The sequence below is a fragment of the Drosophila novamexicana genome, unplaced genomic scaffold, assembly GCF_003285875.2.
Source record: "Drosophila novamexicana strain 15010-1031.04,08,12 unplaced genomic scaffold, DnovRS2.1 tig00000108-arrow-pilon, whole genome shotgun sequence".
Taxonomy (NCBI): domain Eukaryota; kingdom Metazoa; phylum Arthropoda; class Insecta; order Diptera; family Drosophilidae; genus Drosophila; species Drosophila novamexicana.
The window spans coordinates 5,860,456-5,875,734 of NW_020824772.1; the positions used below are offsets into that span (position 1 = coordinate 5,860,456).

Here is a 15,279-nt window from a genome sequence, read left to right on the forward strand (position 1 = left end):
TTATGTTCGCTCTTTTCAGCTGCGCATCAAAAAGCTGCCGCAGACACAGCTGCTGACTTCTCTCTAGCGTAAAACTTTTGTTGACACTCACACTACGCAAACATGTGTGAACTTGTGCTTGTGTGTGTGTAACAACGTGTATCTGTGCAGCAGAGATTCGTATGTGCCTTTTGTAATAACAAATAGTTGCCGTTGAGCGTTCGAGCGCTGTGGACACGCTGTTGTCGTCGGTTACGCTGCGGAAAAAGCTTTCGCTGCTCGCCAAGTTTAAGTCTAGTGTGAGTGTGCCCTATAGTTGTACCCACTGCGTAGTATACATAAACATATGTACATACATATACACTTATTCTAGTGTATGTAAGTTTTATAAAGTGTGCTGGCAAAAAATCTTATTAATGTCTTACGAGAGCTCTCTGTCTCGTTTCCTCCCACACAAAACACAATAATAAAGAAAATGTACACATTAACAACATCAACGTCGCGTGCTTTTTGCTGCTTGTTGCTATCCGGCTCCAACAACAAAGATAAATAAACAAACAAATATGATTACATTTGTTGTACTCAATAGTTGAAAAATCAGGAGCTGATTAAATTTCAATGATATAAAAACAGGTGCACAAACTAAATTGAACGCTGCAAAAATCAAAACAACTTCACTTTGGAAGTAGTGTTATGTGTATGTGTATGTATGTATATGAATTCATGAACAGCTGAAAATTGATTGGGTGAACGGCGCTTGAACCGTAATCAAGCACAATTTATTATGCGTGCATGTATGTACATATGTATGGGTGTATTTACAATGCACTGCAAGTAAACTGAGCAGCCTGCATGCACGCAATCAGGCACAAAAGAGCTGTTGGTTGTTCTACTCAGCTGCCCCGCACTGTGGCAGAAAATAGTCGCATTGACTTATCCAGCTGCTCGGGAGGCAAACAAAGCCCCTTGTATATGTATATATATTTACATACAGTTGGTCTTACACCAATGATTATTTCATTTCTTTTGCTTCTGCTTGGAGCTTTGGTTACGCTCAACACGTTTGCTGAAGGTTATGGCGCATTCCTCCAGCCTACCTCAACTCCACCTACGCCCGCTGCTCTCGCGTGCCGGCCCTGCCCTAACCAGCCATAAGGCCACAAGCATAAACAACCACTTGCCGCCGCCCTGCTAAGGAATTTTCCAGCACACGCTGTGAAGCTCTTTGCTCTCTTAACTGTTTGCCGGTTGGGTTGGCTGATGTTGTAATAAATATATATACAAATGGATTTGGGCTCTGTGCCAGCTGTTAGATTTGTCAGCCAAACAATTCACTTGCCTTATGCACACGCTAAATACCTGCCATTACTATATAAAATGATATCATAACAGTTAACCGATTTAATCATGCCACCCATCAAATGACTAAACCAACTTCATTGATTTTCGGACACGGTTCTTTTGTGGTCCAAGGCTCTGCAAGCTTTGATTCTGTTTCTCATGGCGGCGCAGTCAAAAAAAAAAAGAACACAAAATGTTAATGATTATTTTATAATGTGGCCTGATGTTGTCTATATCGACTGATAAATACATATGTATGCTGAGAGATACACGCTTCTGTGTGCCTTTATATATTTCATTGCTGGCAGGTTTTGCATAACTTGTTTGAGATTTCTTGCTAGTCAACCTCTTTGTTAAAAAACTCAAAAGCTAAATTGTTTTATATTTTTAAAATTTCATAATATTATTTACTTATTATTATACACATAATACCGGTAAAAAATTAAGTTATATGCTATAAATATATTTTTGGCATCTGTTCAATAATTTATTGTAATTATGTCTGTAGTTTTGTATATATATAATCACTCATAAAATCACCAAGTAAAGAAACTTCTCACCAAAATGATGGTCCCCCAGCTTTTCTCAACATTTTGTATTGAATTGTGGGAGATGGAGAAATAGAGAGACGGAAAGAAAAGGAGGAATAGAGAGAGAGAGAGAGGGAGAGAAAGAGAGGGACTGAAAGAGAGAGGGAAGGGATAGAAAGATAGATAGATAAATAGATAGATAGATAGATAAACAGATAGATAGATAGAATGTTGGATAGATAGATAGATAGATATAGATGGGTATAGATATATAGATAGATATATAGATTGTTCATACGTACATTCAAACCTGTAGAAATACAAAGACACGTTCATGTTCATAATAATAAATACCAATAAGTTAATAATATAACAAACTTTTGTAGTATAACACTTATAAATGATTAAAATCAAAGCATGAAGAACTTTAAGCGAATTCAAAGAAAATAAGTCCAGAAAGCAAACATTCTGTTTATGAGAATCGAATAGTGGGGTGACATTTAAAAAGGGTTTTATCTAGTTTGTTGCGCAGCTTGAATTATTAATAAAGTGAAGTAAAATTGGCAGAACGCATACTTATATATACATACATAGACACATTCGTTCATTGATGCATCAATAATAAATCGAAATATTAAAAAGAAATTAGGTTTATTTGATTTCCAACAATTAAATTATGTAAATCAAAAAGTTTACTTAATTTCATGATTAATTCATTGTAGGGCAATAATTCAATCACCGTTTTACCTTTCCTGTCCTGTCCTTGGAAATGTATATGGTTTTCACCTTTGCAACTGAATTTTCTACTTTTGTGGGCTGAATTCCAAACGCAATATTAGCGTACACTTACACAACGCCAGGTAACTAAATACTGTAAAATAAATTCAGCTTGCGGCGTGTGCTGCACCTTGATTAACAATCAGTCAGTCAGTCAGTCAGCTAATCGGTTAGGTTTAACAATTGTATGTATAAAAATGATTTGTGTATCAAGAGGGGGCAGCATACATATTCTCAATTTCTCATTTGGAATTTGTACACTTAAGCCAATTGAGACTTTTCACACTCTCAAATAAATCCCATTAATGCTCTGTTTTGATGCCTCGTACTAAAATAACAATAGCCTAATTTATTTTACTATATATATATTATATAATTACCATTCTACTCAACATGCCTCCCACATCTCGCATTAAGTACTCTTAAGTAGCTTATTATATACTTTTGATGTTTCCATTTCTTAATGCACTTGCTTACCCTTAAATGTCCAATATATAGGAGACTGCCTTGAATTCGACCTTTGTTACAATATGATAAATAAAAATAAAAACAGCTGCTTAATGCTATTTTCGTGTCTCAAGTTTAAATACACAGATTTTGGGTATTCATACCATTTAGTATTCTGATTTCTGAATTTATAGAGCATCGTAAATTAAGCTATAAGTTCGGACCTATCTTCTCGTAGCAACTCACTTGAATTGAATTAAATCGATTGAATTCGAATTGAAAATCCCTTTTAAGCCCATTGAGCTATTCACATGAAATATAAGTATATGTATTTTTGATGGCTGCAAAGCAAAAACGCTTTTAGTATTTATTGAACCATGGTTACAGTCGATTGATCGTTTTTTATTGCTAACATTGTTCAGCTACACATTAAATCACAATTTGATTTGTGTTACGCTCTTATCAGTCGGCCTGTAGTTTTCTTTGCCAGGCTCAATTGTGTTGTCATTAGTTGTTATTGCTGTTGTTAAGCTAATCTATGCTTCAACCCATCATGATATCATTAGGAACAATAAATAATAACTTCAGTACATTGGATATTTACAATATGTCAATAAATCACGAGTTGAATCAAATTAGTCAACTGCCTAAAAACTGTGACACAGTGCATTTGACGAATTCAAGCATTATTATTTCATATATTCCACACACATTTCAATCAAATTGTCTGTGTCAATCGAAGCGCATGAATAAACTATTTTTTCACTGAAATGCATATTAAGTACATTTCTCTGGCGCTTAGATTCAGATTCAGATTGGATTTTGTTCCAGTTTATCGCACACCTGACGCCTGCCGTCGCGTGGGCGTCAATATCCGGGGCTGACTGAAGGCAGGTGAGCTTGTTGGCTATTCTAGCATGCAATCGCATATATACACACAATGTACTTAGTACAATTGGGGGCTCACGTGGCTGCCACATGCGCCAATTCAATTAAAATGTTATACGGCTTGATGTTTGCCTTTTGTGTCGCCTTGCCACTCAATTTCCAGTTAATAAATGCTCGGACTCTCAGCATTTTGTTGGGCAACGAGTCAGCTTATGCAAAAACTTCATTGAAAACAATCGGTTAACATAAATGAAATGAAATGAAACCGAACGCAACAAAGTCGACGGAGGCAGCGCTTTCATGCATTTATTTGTTTAATTGTCTGCGAGTGCAGTTGCCTGGTGCCCATAATACGCCGTATTTTCTGATAAAAGACAGCAACAATAAAATGCGACTGCAACTGCGACGAACTTTTGATAAAGCGGCGTTGAATAGCCCAGCAGCTCAGCTGAACAAAGTACACATTGCGTATGAGTAATAATGTAATATACGCCCCGTCAAACAATCCGAAACAAAGTTGAAGTAGAGCATCACCCCTTTCGATCTTTAATCCCGAAATTTTACATGTGCTGCATTCATAATTCTTATTTATTCATAGATTCATTTTTCTAATATATATATTCAAGCCTTAGTCAGCGACATCTGCAACTTATAAAGAACATATTTCTCAATTAGTTTTGTGCATGTTGTTGAATTTGTAGATTTATTTGGACATGATTCGATACACTCAGCTAATGATCCGCAATATTTATTATACGGGCACAAAGTACACTCAACTGGCACACGATTGGCAATTCTCGACGACTAGCTTCGGATATTTGTGCAGACCATGAGCTCAAGTGTAGGTCGTAGCATTTATTCTCGACTGCCTAAGCTTGTGATTGCCAGAAAATAGCGTAATCGATTGCATTACAAATGGGGTTTATCAGTCTGCTTGTCGTGCCAAGTCATAAATTAGAGCCATGCACTTGAGCTGGCCGATAATTGTCTACATTTCTTTCAAGTCCCCTAGGATTATCTATTGTCAACGTTCACAGACCCCAAATTAGATAACACAAATTAGTGTACATCTGGCCCAGGTGAAATAACAAAGATTACTTCTTTCTTTTTTTCTATGCACAATGATAAAGGCAAAGTTCATTCAAGCCAATCAATGCCAAGCATGGCAATTAATTAAAGTTCAACCCGCCAAATAGAAAAATTGATGCCTCAAACCACCTGTGCCAATCGACAAAATTAGATAAAGTAGAAGTAGAAACCAAAAGAACTTAAGAAGCTCGACTATTAAATACCCTGTGTACCCTGCACAAATAAGTAAAAACTTGTGTTGTCCATCGTCCATCCCACGACGCAACATGCTTGCGGTGGTGCACACACACCTGAAAAAGCGCCTCATTAACGAAAGCATATAAACATATACCACATCACGTATAGCAAGAGTGCTTAAATAAAAATACTATATTGGATGCATGCATATCTGCCATCATAAAGACAAGAGTACTTAGAATTGAACTAGGAGCTTTTTGTATCTGCTGTGGATAAGCCGCAGTTATTAATTTATTCAAATATTAATGAGGTTTATTTATAAAATTGCTAAAACGAAATTAATAATATCCATAATAAATTTGAAAAAAAAAATAGACCTATCTAGATACGGGCCAGCTGGCTACAGGGTATCAACACTTAATCAGCAAATGCCTACAGAAAGACATTTCCCAATTAGGCACCACAAACATTTCGCCAGAAGCGACTGGCGAACAGCAACTGCGCACAGCGATAAGAACAAATGAAAGCCTTTATGGCTTATCGCCGCTTTTAAATGTTTATTCATAAGGCAAAAGCCCATATGGGAAAACTATGCATGGTATATGGTTAAAATTTGACTGCACTTGACTTTGTTGCACCGCAGCACGTACTCGAGGTGCACCATTTTAAGTACTCAGTACTCGATACTTGTGCCTGTCCCATCTGAATGACACTTTGAGCAGTTCTTGCTCGAGTGTGTTTGTGGACGCAGACACTCGAACGTGGTACGCATTAGCCACAGTTGGGCTGCAGGTGCCGATTGCAGTTCTACTTTGATTTGCATTGTGCGCGGTTCACCCGAGTGTCCAAGAGCAGAACAAGTCGTGTAAGTCGAGCTGCTTAGGCGGTGTAACTTAAATACGGGTGGGTGGCCCCGCTTCACTTCTAAGCATTCATTGTCAGTTAATCAGCTGAGTTATTGCGGTGCCATGTTGCCCTTTGTAATTACATTCTGAATGGAAACGCAAATTTCTTATTGTGGCTTGCTAAAATGTACAGTTATTGCCGCTCGTCGTGGAATATTTATAATGCTATAAATAGAAAAAAAAAAGAAAACAAAAATATAACAGTTGTACTACATTGGCAAGGTCCATTGTGCTAGGCCTTGCGGCCGATGCATGCCACACGCTGGCATGCAACAAGCTTTGCCCTTTTCTCCCATCATGACATGTAACGACCCTCAACTTGAACCTTTTCAGTTTGCCGCTGTGGCATGCGGCATAACAACCAATGCAACACGCTGCAGTTGACGTCTGATGTTGGTTGTCTAATGGGATTGCAGCAAAGAAAATATAATATATAATTCGCCACAGTTGGTATTAGTGATATTCCTGCATATCTACCGTTAGCCAATAACAAAAATCGTCACAGTATCACGTTAGATTATTTATATCAGAGTTGTGCGTGTCTCGTGCTTCCTTTCGTGACACCAGCCGGCAGAAGAGATCTATTCATTTTAATAAATTAAATTATATTTATTTATTTACAAATTGATTAATTCTTGTAATTCTTCATTTATTAAGATAGGTCCCAAAGAAAGCAAACCATGATTAGTTTAATTTTTTAATGTAATTCAATTCCTGCTGTAATTCCTCATTTTGCAATTTATTGATGTAGTCAAATGAAATACTTTCAGATTCTTGTATTATGTACATTTTGTGAATCGTGCTCATGTTATGCCAACACTGCAAGTTTCTAGCGTCGAACAACCTGATCATAGTATGTCATAGTTTTTTCAGCTTAAAGAAAAATCTGTTTACAAACTGTTAATGCAAATTGCATAACACAGCAACGAAATATACTGTGAAAAGTTAGTAAGCTGGTGAACGCACGCTTTACCAGTTTTTCTTAGTTTGCATATTTCTGGCTGTCCATCAAGTCGTATACGTGTTTTGATGCGACGTCACACTGCGCCAGTGAGTATATATTTTTAAACTGGCAAATGGAAATTTATTTCGTTTTTAATGGTAAGCGAAACAGAAGACAAACTAGTGCAAATTATTCTATTTAAATGAGTGCAATGGCAGTGACATTGACATTTGTGGCATTCCCTTAATGCTCGGCCAACTGTGTGCATATGATTAACAGTCAAATTTAATTTATTTGGCTGCAGTTTAGTGCGCAGCTCTCGACCGGCAACATGTTGAATCTGTGCTAATTGGCAGCCAGCCAGAGGTACAGACCAATGTGGAGGCAAGCTAACAGGAAGAGCAGAAAGAAAAGGCAAGATCAATATGTTTACCAAGACCGAAACCTATGACAAATGCAGTGCAGTAGCCAGCGCGGAATTAAATGTAAATGACAGTAACAACACAGACCTTCAAGACAAGGCAGCCAACAACAGCAACAACAGCAACAACAGCAACAACAGCAACAACAGCAACAATAGCAACAGCAACAGCTCATTACTGCGCTCAATCGATGAGCATTACGTTTGTGACATAGCCATGATGAGCATTGCCGAGGAAGTTGGCCAGATGACGGCCCAGGCCTTGCTGTCAAGCGCGGATCAGCCGCTTGGGAGCACAATGAGCAATGGCAACGAGCTGGAAATTGATCGCCAGGAGGAGGAGCAGGCGATAAGCCAGCTGGTGCGCTCGTCCAGCGGCGGCGTGCTAATGGAACCGTAAGTGCCCGTAAATATCCAGTGTCAACCTTTCCAATTGCTCACCTGGCAACTATCTATGCTTTAAGGGGCAGCCACAACAGCGGCAGCATGCGTGTTGTCCTGGGGATACTGGTGCGTCTGGTGCTGCCGCTGGCGAATGGTGTCGCCCGCGGCATTAAGGGCATTCGGGATGTACGCGTGCTGCGGGTGCTGCAGAATCTGGCCTCCAGTCGCCAGGCGCTGACCAATCTGGTGGCCTTTGCCGCGAACACCATATCGCTGAATCTATCCTCCGTTCAGGGTAAGTCCCTGCTGTGCCCCACATACTCATTGTGTCATCGTGCTCATACTGAAATTCACAGCTTTTTATATCAAATGCTTATCGCTCTATCCACAATCTCTTCCATTGACAGTTTCCAATCGTCTGGGGCCTTTGCTCAATTTGCTCAAGTTGCGCAAGTCCCAAGATGGCTTGGAAAGTCTGCCCGATACGTTGAGCACACGTACACCGACCACGCCCACAACGTCCACACCGCCCAATACGCCCACAACGCCCAGCACGCCGTTGCAGGGACCGCCAACTTACAGTCTTCAAAGCTCAAGCGCCAGCTGTTGCACTCTTAATATACTTGCCGCACCGCCGGCGGGCACACCCATACGCGCCGACATTGTGCTTGTGCATGGTCTGCACGGTTCGTTATTAAACACATGGCGGCAGGGCCTGTGGCAAAACGAGCGTCATCCAGTGGAGTTCGATCGACCGCCCCGGCCACCTGTGCGTCCACCAAAGCGTCCACGCCATTCACGCAGCGCCGCCATACATCCTGCGCCGCGCGAGAAACGCGCCAAGTTTGCCTCCTGCAATCGCCTTCTGGAAACAGATGCAGCGTTTGATGACGCTGCCTGGCAGCAGGCAACGCTGCAACAGACAACTGAGCCACAGGCGTTCAGTGCTTCCGACAATGATGATGATGCCGAAGAGTGAGTAGAGATTTAATATTGCCATTGCACTCACTAATCAATGATTCGCCCACAGTTACGCGTATGTTTGTGGCGAACCAGAGGATATACAAATCTGTGAGGGCATCGAGTACAGCTTCCCAACATTCCGTCTGCGTATGCACGACAACAGCCATTTGCTGCAGGTCGAGCTGGAGTCCATGCTGCAGGCCGAAGGCAATAACAGTCCCAACATGGACACCACACAGGCCTCTGCGACGCGCAAGACGGCCAGCAAAAGCAAAAAGAAACCTTCTGCCAATGATCCGAACTACTCCAACTGCTGGCCCGGCGACTGGCTGCCACTGGATTGTCCGGGTGTAAGAGTCATAGCTGTCAACTATACAACTGACCAGTATCTGTGGCGTCCGCTTTGGAAGACCAAGGAGCCACGCTCCAGCCTCATTCAGCGCTCGCGCGAAATGGCCGAGCTGCTTATGCAGCATCGCGTTGGCCACGGCCATCCGATCATTTACGTAGGCCACTCCAAGGGCGGCCTCTTTATCAAGCAGCTAATTGTGGATGCCTGGGAGAGCGGGCGTCCAGCTATGCGACCACTCTGGCGATCCGCTCGCGGCTGTTTCTTCTACTCGGTGCCGCATCGCGGCTCCCATTTGGCCTCCATTAAGGCGCCGCTGCTGACGCGCTCCGTGGAGCTGCTGGAGATAGAGAAGAGTATGACGAAACTATGTTTTATTATTTCAGTTATATGTAGTATAAACTCTCCTTGTAGATAACAAATATCTGTTGGATCTGCATCGGCGGTTTGCGGGTCTCTATCACTTGGGTCATCTAAAGATCGAGGTATTTAGTTTTGTGGAGACAGCTCTGACGCTCATGTCGGTACTGTATTTACGCATTGTGGGCGTAGATTCAGCCGGTAAGACCTAGTTTATTTCCTAACTTATCAAATATAGTTTAATCAAGCCTACTTTAACATCAACAGATCCAGGTTTTGGTGAAGTGTGCGGCATAAGGCTGGATCATCGCGAGATCTGCAAGCCGCGCAGCCGGGAATGCATTCTGTACAAGGAACTTGTGAAAATGATAAGAAAGGTGTGCTGAGCGCCCTTCAATTAGTCTACAATATCTAGAGGACCTCAATGAACTGGAATCGATATGTGAATAGGCTTACAACTAAAAGTTGACCGATATTTATGCGTACCTAAAATATATGAGGAGCGCCCTTTTTCATGTTGTGGTGCATAGCATAGATTTTTTTTTGTTTTTGTTTTGTTTAAATTCATAATTGAGCGCAATCAGAATTAACTTGATTTTAATATTTGCTTTTGTTTTTGGAATTGATAATTTAATGGTTTAAATACAGAGTTTAGTAGACCTTGTTTTGGTATTCCTTTTAAGTATCCTCCCATCGCAGTCTCGGAAATATATCAAACATCCAAACTCTCTTGACTGTGCCCATTTGTAGCTTAGCAAAGCGAAAGATTATTTTTAAGCTAAGTTTTAAGTTTTAGTTTTTGTTCATTTTTCAGACACACTCATTAAGATGCGTTCAAGCATGCCATTTAGCACGTAATATATGTAGGATATGAGAACTTTTGCTATTTTTTATTGTGATCATTCGTTCAGTTAGTTGTGATCATTTGAATATTTTACAGGTATTTAGCACATACCACAGCCCATAGAAAGCTATATGTTAATATGTATAATTGAAGAATATTAATACTTGTTAATGAACACCGCTGTTAAACGTTACCAACGAATTCATTTCGTGGCTCCTTTTATGATATTGCCCATATGATATTTTATACAAACCTGTAAAGTACTGAGAACTACTAAAGATTTACGACTAAGCCAATTGTAGTGTATATACTTATTTAAATATACGTTTAACGTTTATTTTGAATAAAAATGCATATTGTAGCATATGTTTTGTCATCATAACTTAGTTTTAATATGTGTTTTATTTGTTTTTTTTTTTTTCATTTGCTTTTCAATAGTTAAGGTTGCTTTTCTAGCGTACTTCACCTGTTTCACGTACATAAATCATCGTTACATATTATTAGACTCTGCAGCCGCGCTAATTGCTGGTTGGTATGTCAAATTACTTGCACCGAAAACTTTAACACAATTCTACATATATGTATAGTATGTATATATATATAGCTTAGTTTCTACATACAGTACAATAATATTTCTGTAGCATATACAATGTATATAAATTACATAAAAAATACATTAGATTTCTTTTAGTTTATATCTTTCGTTCGATTTCTGTTCAGCTTTTAAGCAATTTAGCAATAAACATGTTACAGATGGGGCAAACAACTAAGTATATATGTTTATAATTTAGTTACAGTTTAATTTCCACTCTACTAATGAGGTATACAGAATGAGGACTTAAAACCCAAACTAAAATTACGTACGAGACATGCTTAGTTCAAATAATGATTAGGATCAGCATTACAGAAAGAGTTGAGAACAAAATTTGCTTACAATTTTAGTGGACTCTTCATATGTGGATTGGTTTGTTTTTAGCCAAAACCTATGCAAAAGTCGCAATTCGCATTTCCATGCCATCGAATAATTCATTTCATTTTTGTTTTATTGTTTTCGCGCTTAAATAATTTAAACATTTATCACATCCACTTACACAGCGATCACAATCGCAGTTATTATTATTTTTCTCTTAATTTCTCTTTCTTGCCAATTTCTTTCTCGGTTTTTTTTTTTAATAAGTATTTCTTAATAGCTAATTTTATATATTGTTTTAATTACATAAATCTTTTGCCTTTTGCTGCATAATATATATAGATTTTTTTTTTAAATTTAACTTTTGTTTAAAATTTTCTTTCTCTTTAGGAATTTTGAGTTCAGTTACGGAATATTTTTTATGTTAATTGAATGCGATTTTTTTTGCGTTCATCAAAATTGTTTTTTTTTTTTATTTTTTGTAATTTATATTTTCTGAGCTTGCATTGATTTTTTTTATCTATTTGAATTTAATATATTTTGATGGAACACCTGGAAAATGTTGTATGAGCTAAGACTATTTTCTATCAGTTGATTCCAAATGCAGTGGAAATTGAAATTCTGTGGCTTATTTTAATATGAACACAAATCAGATTGGTTAATAATATTGGCGGCGTATTATGGTCTGTATGTGTGTGTGTGTGTTTGTATGTGCTTCAAGACGGTATTTGCAGTAAGTTTGTTATTTTTATTTTTATTTGTTTTCATATAGAAGCACATATACCATTCAGTAAGCCGCATATTTAAATTTATTTACTGTCTATATGCAATCTAATTTTCATTGGAAAGGTACTATTGTTTGTAATTTTTGTTAAGTTTTGTTTGGTTGGTTTTAGGTTCACGGGTTCGTTTAGGTTTCATATATGTGGTATTGCACTTAGGTCTAAATACGTATACAGTTACAGATATTAAACGCATTCTTCTATTATTGAACGGTACATACATACATTGTTTATTTGAATTTGCGTATTTTATTTAACGTTTTTTTCTCTAATTAGTTTTTTGGGTTTCATTCAGTTATAATATTTTATGCATGTACTATTTTATATGTCTATCAAATGGAATGTATCTGTGTGTGTGTGTGTGTGTGTGTGTGTGTGTGTGAGTGTATCTATATAATTCATAACAATTTTTGCATCTCGTTTTGAACATTGAACACCAATTCACAACAAACTATCATAGATGAGCCAATTTTAAATGCTGCGCTCAATGTCAAATACTTCTTATATTAATTGCAATGCTCATAGAAATAGAATATTTAATGTTGTGTGCGTACGAGTGTGTGTAGATGTGGGTGAGTGTGTGCTTGTGTGTATTTGTGTGACATAGCTAGAGGTTTTGTTGTTTGTACAAACTAGGTACAGTCGGTATTTGGGATAGACTCGTACAATACGGCTGCGGTACATTTGAAATGCGTGTTAGGCATAAACAAAAGGTCTGTTTAATTAAAATTGAAATGCAATATGCGTGTTTATTTATGTTTTGGTGCTGAAAATGAGCGCTTAACAAAATGCAAAATGAATATAATCAGGTACATTTGATATATCGGTTAAACAAAAATTAAAAATAAAAAGAAAATATACAAACAAAACACAAAATGCAGCAATTAAAATGCAAAAATTATGTATTAAGCTTAAATATTTATGCAAATATTTATATAAATATTTGCAGTAAATCGATATGAACACTTGTGACTATTGTGGTTGCATGTTGTGTGTGTGCGTGTGTGTGTGTGTGTGTGTGTGTGTGTGTGTGTGTGTGTGTGTGTGTGTGTGTGTGTGTGTGTGTGTGTGTGTGTGTGTGTGTGTGTGTGTGTGTGTGTGTGTGTGTGTGTGTGTGTGTGTGTGTGTGTGTGTGTGTGTGTGTGTGTGTGTGTGTGTGTGTGTGTGTGTGTGTGTGTGTGTGTGTGTGTGTGTGTGTGTGTGTGTGTGTGTGTGTGTGTGTGTGTGTGTGTGTGTGTGTGTGTGTGTGTGTATGTGTGTGTGTGTGTGTGTGTGTGTGTGTGTGTGTGTGTGAGCTGGGCTATTGCATTTGAGGTTTTTGGCTATGTTTGTTTGTAATTAAAAATTACGTCAGTTTGATTAATTCATATGATTTTAAATATACTACAAATAATAATATATTTAGAATTATTATTATGAGCCTCAATAAACGAAAGAAAACAAACAAAAATTAAACATGTAAAAATGTGCTTAAAATTAGTGTAAATATGTGTTAATATATATGAATGTATATAAATATGCTGCTTATTTACTCATATTCTTGTATACTCATATTCTCAGATAGTTCATCTTCGGTTCTCGAACCTAAATACATTTATAAAATGTACTCATATAACTAGGCATATACTTATGTATCCTTATGCTGAACTAATGCAAATGTATAGGGATCCCACAACGTTTGGAATGTTTCGACCTGCGAATGTGTCTGTGTGTCTGTGTTTATGAGTGTGTGTGTGTGATTGTGTGTTTGTGTGTAGTAGCTTCATGGAATACTTTTGCTTGGCGAGGCGACGACAACAATGGCAACAACTCAAACTCAGAATCAGCCATTTGGATCGACTTGGGTACGACGATGCAGAGCCGTGGACGCAGGCCACGCCTGTTTGGCCATTGCCGTCGTCTTTTTGCTATTAACGGTCACAGATTGCGTCTGTGGCCCGTTGGCAGGAACTATGGATGAATGCGGATGCTGCTGCGGCGGCGGCTGCTGCTGCTGTTGGCGATCCTTTAGCTGGACAACAGTTGGTTTCTTCTTGTTTTTGCTGCTGCTGCTGCTGCTGCCGCTGCAGCTGCTACTGTTGTTGTTGTTGCTGTATTGGCTTTTACTTGGCATTTGCTTTGTCATGTCGGCGGGCAACTTGAAACCATTGGTGAGACTAACACCCGCGTACTCGTGCTCCGATGTTGGCGTCAGCGTCGCCGCCGACTCCTCTTCAGCCAGCAGGCAGATGCCATCATTGGAATTCGAGTGTCGCGCAAAATTTGTATGGAATTGCTTTTTGCTGCCGCTGCTGCTGCTGCTGGCGCTGCTGCTGCTCAGGCTGCCGCTGCGTCGGCTGCTCACATTGCCCAGGCCCGGCACTGTGGCCACCAGCGGCAGCGAGTTGGGCGGCACAACCACCTCCAGGCCACCATCGCTGTTCTTGGAGGTAGTTTGCTTGTGATTGGCATTGGAGTTGGTGTTGCCGGCTGCCTGCAAGGCCACTGCGTTGGGCGGCGTATGGCGATAGGGTATGAAGAAGGCCTTGGCCTCCTGGAGCATGGCATCCTGCACGGTTTTGCGCTCCGGCGAACTGGCGCAGAGGGGCAACTGTGACAGATTGTGCACGCCCGCAATGCTCAGCTCCAGCTGTGCCTCCTGCTCGGCACGCCGCGACGTCGGACCGTTTCCATTGCCATTGGGCAACGTTGCGCCGGCAGTCGCTGTGCTCGTCTGATACTCCAGCGTGTGCTCTGGCAGCAGCTCTATGTGATAGCGGGAGCGTGGTATCAGTGTTTGCATCTCGTGACAGTCCTGCTGCAGTGTGCTGCCGCTCAGCCCGCCAGCGCTGTCGCCGGGCATGCCCGAGGCACTGCTCAGATTGCCGAAATTGATGTCCGTCGGCGTGGTCAAATGCGTGGGGCCCTGGGCGCGTGCCTTAAACCGGCGTCTCTGAAATATGATGAACAGCGCAAAACAAAAAACGCAAACAGTGGACAGCAGTGAGCCGATGGCGATGCCGCTGTAAACCTCATGATTCGAGTTGTTCTCCACCGTTTCTAAAATATGATGATGATGATTGACCAGGTCAAAGAACATGGGTGCACCGACGCCCGTTTCGCCAACAACGCGCACGGCCACATGAATCTTGTCCGTTTCCGAAACGTTGGGAAACTGCAAAATGGAAACGTGATTTATATGAGAATGTTT

General features: G+C 39.8%; 2 protein-coding genes across 5 annotated transcripts in view; one reads left to right on the forward strand and one right to left on the reverse strand.

Moving 5' to 3' along the window:
• The first annotated feature begins 191 nt into the window (after window positions 1-191).
• LOC115771602 lies at window positions 192-10,776 on the forward strand. 4 transcript variants are annotated; one of them, XM_030717361.1, is made up of 7 exons: window positions 192-278; window positions 7,381-7,893; window positions 7,962-8,176; window positions 8,238-8,856; window positions 8,912-9,549; window positions 9,608-9,754; window positions 9,821-10,776. In XM_030717361.1, exons 2-7 carry the CDS (start codon window positions 7,502-7,504, stop codon window positions 9,937-9,939), a joined length of 2,130 nt encoding a protein of 709 aa, XP_030573221.1. In that variant the 5' UTR covers window positions 192-278; window positions 7,381-7,501; the 3' UTR covers window positions 9,940-10,776. The 4 variants fall into 4 exon arrangements, with proteins under 4 accessions (XP_030573221.1, XP_030573220.1, XP_030573222.1 ...); XM_030717360.1 differs by lacking the exon at window positions 192-278 and adding an exon at window positions 6,837-7,234; XM_030717362.1 differs by lacking the exon at window positions 192-278 and adding an exon at window positions 6,837-7,183.
• Window positions 10,777-13,589: 2,813 nt separating this feature from the next.
• LOC115772040 overlaps window positions 13,590-15,279 on the reverse strand; it is a 54,748-nt gene continuing 53,058 nt past the window's right edge. Inside the window, exon 12 of the mRNA XM_030717978.1 lies at window positions 13,590-15,243. Coding sequence (XP_030573838.1) covers window positions 13,912-15,243 — 1,332 coding nt within the window. The 3' untranslated portion in view covers window positions 13,590-13,911. The remainder of the gene's footprint in view (window positions 15,244-15,279) is intronic.

What these genes read in the sequence shown, in the direction of transcription:
- LOC115771602 (XM_030717361.1), top strand. Translation starts at nt 7,502, where the DNA reads ATGTTTACCAAGACCGAAACCTATGACAAATGCAGTGCAGTAGCCAGC. An exon ending in GAATCTATCCTCCGTTCAGG is followed by an intron (nt 8,177 to 8,237) that starts GTAAGTCCCTGC and finishes TGAAATTCACAG; the next exon opens with CTTTTTATATCAAATGCTTA. An exon ending in GCTGCTGGAGATAGAGAAGA is followed by an intron (nt 9,550 to 9,607) that starts GTATGACGAAAC and finishes CTCTCCTTGTAG; the next exon opens with ATAACAAATATCTGTTGGAT.